This window comes from Quercus suber, unplaced genomic scaffold (genome assembly GCF_002906115.3).
Source record: "Quercus suber isolate HL8 unplaced genomic scaffold, Cork oak 2.0 scaffold_90, whole genome shotgun sequence".
NCBI classification, from domain to species: domain Eukaryota; kingdom Viridiplantae; phylum Streptophyta; class Magnoliopsida; order Fagales; family Fagaceae; genus Quercus; species Quercus suber.
Window position 1 is genome coordinate 1,157,677 of NW_027069555.1, and position 7,817 is coordinate 1,165,493.

The following is a 7,817-nucleotide window of genomic DNA, read 5'->3' on the forward strand; positions in this document are numbered from 1 at the left end:
CAGTATCATTCATTGAACTAATATGGTCATAGATAATTTTTGGCTCTTTGTGTGAAGAAGGGGACCATTGAGTTGTCAATTATCCAACAAGAAGGATGTACCTAACAATTTCTATTATGACTCTTCAAAGAGAGGCCTTGAGTAGCTCCCAACTTCAGCATTGTCTTCAACTCCCAGGAATACTAACTAGGTTCAGATAATACAATGAAAGCTCCCTCTTTTAAGCAGATGTGATTTTTCACCTTGCTACTCAATAGTACTCATAGGCACCTTGGTAGATAAGGACCATCTTCAATATGGAAGCTTTATTCCAGTCCTAAATTTTCTTAAAGGCCAAACCACCCTTGTTGTATTACATATTGAACTCCAGTAGAAATATCTATGGGTTGTAAGTTGTAACATTAGAGTTTTAAGGGACACTTCTTTTCATTTGACTTTAGAAGAGAGAACAAAGGTGAGGAAAACTTGTCAATTACGTTTTCATGTTAGACAAGAAAAGAAAATAAACAACCAAGAGTTGAATGGGAGGGAAGAAAACATTATTAACTAAGCTTATTCTATAATATATTGACTTATTAACACCCTATCTACAAATTTATTTCCTCTCTCTCATTATGTTGAAAAAAATTCAATAAACTCTAACTCATATGGTATTTCTTTCTTTTTTAATAATGAGTTAGATTCAAGAATACGTGTAACTTACCAATTAAAAATTATTATGATTAAGAGGTTTGAGATAGACTTGAGCCCATATTGTGAACTACATATTGGCTAATAAAGTCCAATTAGCCGAGTGATGAAGAAAAGTCAATAAATTCTAACTTCCTCCTCCTTTAATAATGTAATGGAGAATTAGATTCAAGACTCATGGATACGTGTAACATATCAAAGCAAAAACTAGTGCGATGAAGAGCATTTGGGATAGGCTTGAGCCAATGTTATCAACTACATATTGGCTTATGAAGTCCAATTAGCCAAGACAAGTGTGATGGCATTACCTTGGGCGAGATTCTATCTTACCCATCCGTTTAAATAATAATCAACATCAGAAAAGCTTGTTTGAGAAATCAATATCAGCTTATGATCACAAAAGTTATCATGGGATTTGCTAAAGCATGTTTATGTACAATCAGAATCACCTTTTCCCTTTGGCCATGACATTATTAATCAATGCAAACATTTGAACGACAAAGATAGTTCGGCAAGATATTTTAAAAGCCTAGTATAGTTTTTAATGGATAAGAGTAAAAACCACTAAACAAACTTGGGTAAAACAGAAGACATAATGGTAAACCAACTCTTGTTTATGGATGCCTTTAACCCTTCACCACTATGCCTGGGTTTGGATTCGGCGTTAAGTTGCGTTGCGTTTCTGAAACTGCGTTTTCTCTCTTTTTTTTTTTTTTTGCCGCACTTGTTGACTTTGGGGGACAAAATACACTGTGCTTGTACTGTGTGTGCACTGTTCATGTAATATTTAATATTAAAAGTGGGTCCCACAATACTATTCATACATTTAAAAATTATTTTATTTTGCTACAGTGTTTTCAGCAACAATCAGTTTTTAGCAACTTTCAGTAACAATAAGTACTATCCAAACGGACCCTATGTTAGATTAGTTTTTGACACTATTAACGAGCTTTGTCTATTTGTTTATTTTTTGTACTTGGAACTCATTGGCAAGTTCTTCAAAAGCTTACCTTCACTTCTGGATATTACAGAGCTAGGGAGGGGGTTGATAATGGCAGGCAGATAAATTGTTGAAGAATAATTTAGTTAGATTTGAAACTTAGGACCATCTCTGCAATATGTACCAAAATTCTTAACAACTACTTCAGAAAATAAAAATAAAAATAAGGACCATAATCAATTGATTGGGCCATGAAGTATTGGTAAGGAAAAGACACTCAAGTTTGGATCTATTCCATTAAAAAAATCAGTTTTTAGATGAAACTATCACAATATAATAATTCTTCAAATATTGAACCCAGCCAAGATGGACAAAAGAGTATGAGCAGAAAGGATAAGCCACTCAAGAGAAGAGAATCTTCATGAATGAAATAATTGGTCCCCATGTAAAATAACGTGCATCATGATTAATGAGAAAAATAAAAAAAAAAGATAACCCAAGTTTTCAATCACACATCTTCATCTACTCCAAGTCAAAAACAGTGGGAAAAGCCTAGAAGCAATCAAATTTTTAGTCATCACTTGAGCAAAATCAACTCTACAATATCTCATCCTCTCTTATCTCTATCTGCAATGGAGAGGGTAAAAAGCAAAAACAAGATCAATAATTAAAAAAGACCAAAAAAAAAACCCACTCTGATCTAGCAATTTTTGTCCCTAAAATCAATAATCCTCATGTGACAATAATCAAGAATGGGAAAATTGACAATATCTTTCTCAAAATACAGGCTTTTGGAGAGCAATGAAGGATAGACTGTTTATCAAGAAAATTCTTTATGGGCATCATCAAATTCAGAATTCTCCACTCCATCTAACAGCATTTCTTGATACCGGCACTTACGGCTGCAAAAGGCTTTCTCACCCCTACATGTTTAGAGGCAAACAATTAGGACTAAAATTTGTTGATGTCATAACTCACAAGAAATATAAAAGAAAACACTTAAGTGTAGCATACGATTTTAAGTGAAACTCTATTTTTGTCCATCTTCTATATCATCGATTCATCATAAAACTAAAATTGCAGTTTAACCAAAAGCATCAACATGGTACTAGAATATAATAAAAATGAGATCATTTACCAGAATCTTAACAAAGCCATGAGTTTAAACACTATAGAATTGTTCAAATCCTATGTTCAATTCTATAAACTTATCAAATACTTATGATGCATCCTATAATATTTCTATCTAGTTGTCAAGGAAGAAGCTTCAAAGTTGAAGACTAAACGTTTTTACTAAGTCTAGTACTCTCAATTCAATAGAAGGAAATGGAAAAAACCTGTAAATGTAAATGTCTTTAGTCTGTTCAAGATTCTTCTTGCAAGTGTAACAGAAGCTGAGGAAATTCTCCAACATAGAGTTTGGTTCATCTGGTAAGGAACAGTAGGTCTCCACAATGCAGTTGTCAAATATATGAGTGGTTTTTGGATTTGGCCCATGAGATATCACACATGTGTAATCCTCAGAAAGCTCCATCTCGGTCACAGAGAGACTACCAGCTGTGACCACTCTTGGAGACTCCTTTGTTTGGATGCCAGAACTGGCAGAACCAAATGCTGATATTTGTGAATTTCTGGTCTTGATTCCAAGATCAGCTGGAGATTTTGGAGACTCAACAGTTGGAGAAACTGCAGAGGCTGACAGGGGAGGGATTTGAACTCTAAGCTTTGTACCAAAGAGAACCTTTCCATTGCTTGGTTTAGAACAATTCTCTTCAATACTTCCATCATTTAGAGTATCTATAAGAGCAAGGCCAATGCCTTTGGAGTCCATTTTGTCCCATGAGTGTTTTTTTTCTGAGACAACTTTTGGGGATTTAGGCTGGTTTCTCTCATAAGAGAAAGGACTTCCAAAAGGAGAGAATGGTGGTGTTTCAAGAATTGAGGTTGGACTCATCGTAGCTTCAGTTTCTGAGAGACCCTTTGCTATTAGAGCTTTGAATCTTGGTGAACCAAAGAAAGATGGAATAGGTCTTGTGCGTTTCTGGGATGGTGATGATTGAGAGCTGTGATCAGACATTAAAGATTGCTTGCTGGTCACTGCCCTTGATCTATTTCTCAGCATAACTCTCTATTCTCATATACCCCTTAGCCAAATATAATAAAATTCCGATTTCTCACTGCCTAACATGAAACAAGAATTACATATAAAGTTTCAGTCTTTCACACCAAAGAAAATAAATTTAAAAAGAAATTAAAGTGATGCAGAGAACAATACCAGAGATACATAAGCATAGCTGAGAGCTCACCTGTACTAAATAAGCGTAATTTACTCAGAAATCACCATGAGTTGCTGTAGGTGACTATCTCAAAGGTAAGAAGCAAAAAGTTCTATTTTTTTTTCCTAGAAAAGCGCTACTGTAATGCTCATAGCTTCATCAAAAAAAACAAAAAACAAAAAACCCAGTATTTAAAAACAAAAAACCAAAAAAGAAAGTTCACTCTCTATCAAAAAACAGAAAAGCCTGCTAGATCTCTGTAGCCTCCATATGCTTAGCATTAAGAAAACAACTATGAAATAAAGATTGGGCTTCCTCTTCCCCTTGTTCCTTCATGAAGTTAACAAAAAACAATTCCCATCATAGCAATTTGCATGCAAACCATGTGATCAAGGACAGAAGTGAACAAGAGCACTGCCATTTACAACAAAAAGAACCGTGTATTTTTATACTCTCAAGGTGTTTCAGAAAGACACGGACATAAAAATTGTTTTACACGCCCCCATGAAAAGGAAACCCCATCATCACCATGTAATTAAATTGAAAGCCTCAAAACTTTGCTTTCTCTGTCAGTGGGTTTTTCACACTCACTGCCATCAATTTCACTCTGTCACTTCCTCTTTATTCAGGTCTCAGTCCTTGCAAAATCACAACGAACATGCAAAGAGAGAAAAGTGAACTAACAAAAAAAAAAAAAACTGTTGCGCTTTTTTCGTTGCTTCAGATTACGAGGTGTCTCTTGCTGTTCGAGTTGCTTGCCTGACGCTTTGGCACGTGTGGTGCGCCCCCATTAATGTCTTTTGGATTGACGTAGGTTAGGCGGTTGGGTGCCTCTTTGGAAATTGGTCAAGTTCAGTTGGTCATAGCTCTCCCTTCAAATTCGTACGGATTAATTCCCAGCAACCTTTGCCTTCTATATAAGGCGCTCTAGGGGGATTGTTCTCACACATTCTGCAACCTTTGAGTTTAGAAAGGCACTTTAAATTCTTAGCTCTCTAGATATTCTTTAGGATTTCACGTAGACTGTGATCGAAGCCTAGGGAAGTGAGGTGGCTTTAGATGATGGCAAGGGCAAGGAAGCCAAGCCCCTTTCAGGAACCAAGAGTGCTGCCCAGATCCTGGATGACGCCGTTGGGGCAAAGAAAGCGAAAGCCGAGGACGTTCCTACCTCCCAACCGAGTCAGGAAGAAGCCCACCTTCTTCAACTAAAAGCTGAAGCGGGGGTGAATCGCCTCAGATTTTCGGTGCAGCCATGTTCAAATCGAACCTTGACGGTAGGGCATCCAATGGAGGTTTGTAAGATTGTGGGACTGCTGATGCCCACGTGCTGCCGCCCCTAATACTTAATTATCATGAAATTGGAGAGAATCAAGGGAACACCTTGGGAGTTGTTGGTAGCCTTGAAACACCTAGGTCATCAGGCACTTCCGCTCCTTCCTTCTCATCACCGGTACCATCCATTAGGCGCTCGAGAGTTGTTGGTAGCCTTAAAACAGGCCTGCCTCAGCCTTTCTTTTTGTAATTAGCTTTAGAGCAAGCATACTCAAACCCTCAATGTACGATATACCCCTCCTTTATTTATTAAAAAGACTGTATTATTTATTTTATATATATATATATATATATATTTTTTTTTTTTTAACTTTCGAATCTTTCATTTCTTTGCAACAATTGCTTCACGAGTGGGTGCGTCGTCGTTTTTTCCCTCCAATGGGACTTGGAGTCGGTGTCATTGACGGTAATGAAAGGTTGCTTTCTCGATTTTAACGAAATCGACGGCGGCGCTCAGCCACTAACCCTAAACAGGCTAACAATGTAGTAATAATCAGGATCGTGGCCGCATGTTCTGTATCGTTGGTTGCGTGATCATCAAAGAACGTCACCGGTGTGTTGATCCCACCATCACCTTGACCTCTGCACCCACTATGGCACAAGCTCTTCCCACAGATGGCGCAATTGTAGGGACTGGGCTTGAGCACCTCTATAGTTGGATGATGAACTCAAGCACAACTAGCCCAATACAATGAATTTGTAGAAAATGAGTTTAAGAACTAGGCACTAGTGAGGATTACAACGGCTAGCATGATGGTCAACACAATCACACGTAGAGGAACCGAGATTTTCTAAGTAAGTTTGTCCTCAGCACAGGCCGGGAAGATTTTTGTCGTTCCTCCATCCCCCTCTCTTAATCTACTTTTCCCTCTTATATAGTCCCTCTTCCATGATCTTTTTTTTTTTTCCACTTATTGATCAGCTATGCCCCCTCTGACCACCCGTCTCATTAACCACTTTACCAGCACTCCTGTGAGTTGCAGCAACCGAGGCAGCACTGTTCAAAGGTCACATCTCCATTAATGCGGACAGAGAATTAGGTGTGCGCACTTAATGGGATGCTCACCCTGCTTCTCTGGCCGACATTTTGTATTTGCCCTTTCTCCTAGGATGCTCTAGGAGGCTACCCATGATGCCCACTGCTTCCTCCTCTCATGGTCTTGACGGGCCGGAGACAAAATTGTCCTTGGCAACGTTCCCGGGCAATTTGCACTCTTATCACCTTGTCCTCGGGCATTTCTTTCTTCTTGGCGTGGGCTTGGGCTTGTACAAAGTGCACTGGGGTCACTAGATTCTTTGGCCCCACAATCCTAATACACGAAGGTATCTTATATTTTTATCTATTTATTTCTTTAATATTTTAGATGTCTCATTTGGAAACATCGCAAGGTATCAAAAGTGTTACAAAACTTTTGACATATAATATTTTATTTTATAACACTTACATCTACTATGATTAGATTCATAAGAAAATTTTATCAACTTTAGCGAAATTGAATGATGTGGCAAATGACAATATCACATACGAAGAAACAAATCCAAGATTTGTTTAAAAAATTATAGGATGACATTATCCATTAAAGAGCATTCAAATCAAAATATCTATAAAAAAAATACATGGTAGCTTTTAGCAATTCAAAAAGTCATTTTTTTTATTCTATTTTAACAACTCATTTTACAATATATTCAAAATCAAAGATTTTATTTTAGCATAAAACACATTAAAATAATATAAAACAATACAATAAAATAATATATCATATACAATAAACACCATAAAAAACTAAAAAGAGAAAATAAGACAGGAGATGTACCGTGCCACAATATAAAAAAAAAAAAAAATATTTTAAGTTATATTTTTTTAAAAATATAACACCTTTTGATTTATAGCCCATTTTAGTGCTTTGAGTTATACAATAGCATCCCCCTCACAAAAAGAAAAAAAAAAAGAAAAAAAAAAAGAATGTTATACAATAGCATTTTAGCTATTTTCACATCTTTAATATGAATGCACAACAAATTAATTGTCAATCTTATAATTACTTGAACAATATAAATTTTACTGTTGAACTATTCATTTTATTTTTCAATTATTTCTCCATAAATGATGTTGGCATATATTTGAATTAAATAAAAATAATAGCAAAATAATTTTAACAAGTTTTGTCCTAACAAAAAATTCTTAAGTAATTTTTTTCATATAAAATAAAAAAGTGTTTTCTAAGCAATCCCTACAAGTGCGTGCGTTTATTTCTGCATTTATAGCAGCTCAGTTCACACAACAGTGATAGATTTAGACAGAGTCGAAGAGAGTCTAGACAAAGTACCATACTTAAAGACAGAAACACCACTCACAAAAAGACAAAACTCGTTGTGTGCAAAACACACACGGAATAAGAAAACTAAAATATATATATATATATATATATATATATTTTTTTTTCTTTTTAAGTAATAAAAAATTTGGGAGTTAATAGTGTGTTGTAAAAACCACTGATTTTCACGCACACCCCTTCTTCTCTCTTTAAAAGGTTCACAACCAAACACAACTCATCCCTTTTGAGTTAAAGCCTCTTCGA

The 7,817-nt window shown here is 36.0% G+C and overlaps 1 protein-coding gene across 2 annotated transcripts; it reads right to left on the reverse strand.

Moving 5' to 3' along the window:
- Window positions 1-2,172: 2,172 nt before the first annotated feature.
- On the reverse strand, window positions 2,173-4,599 carry LOC112013025 (FCS-Like Zinc finger 8). Of its 2 annotated transcripts, none has more exons than XM_024045414.2 (3): window positions 3,937-4,599; window positions 2,968-3,807; window positions 2,173-2,553 (listed from the first exon to the last, which is right to left on the reverse strand). In XM_024045414.2, exons 2-3 carry the CDS (start codon window positions 3,750-3,752, stop codon window positions 2,451-2,453), a joined length of 888 nt encoding a protein of 295 aa, XP_023901182.2. In that variant the 5' UTR covers window positions 3,753-3,807; window positions 3,937-4,599; the 3' UTR covers window positions 2,173-2,450. The 2 variants fall into 2 exon arrangements, with proteins under 2 accessions (XP_023901182.2, XP_023901183.2); XM_024045415.2 differs by having other exon boundaries at window positions 2,968-3,811.
- Between the last annotated feature and the right edge of the window lie 3,218 nt (window positions 4,600-7,817).

Coding starts and splice junctions, on each gene's coding strand:
- LOC112013025 (XM_024045414.2), bottom strand. CDS start 3,752: ATGCTGAGAAATAGATCAAGGGCAGTGACCAGCAAGCAATCTTTAATG. Junction 2,554..2,967: donor AAAGACATTTACATTTACAG/GTTTTTTCCATT, acceptor CTAAACATGTAG/GGGTGAGAAAGCCTTTTGCA.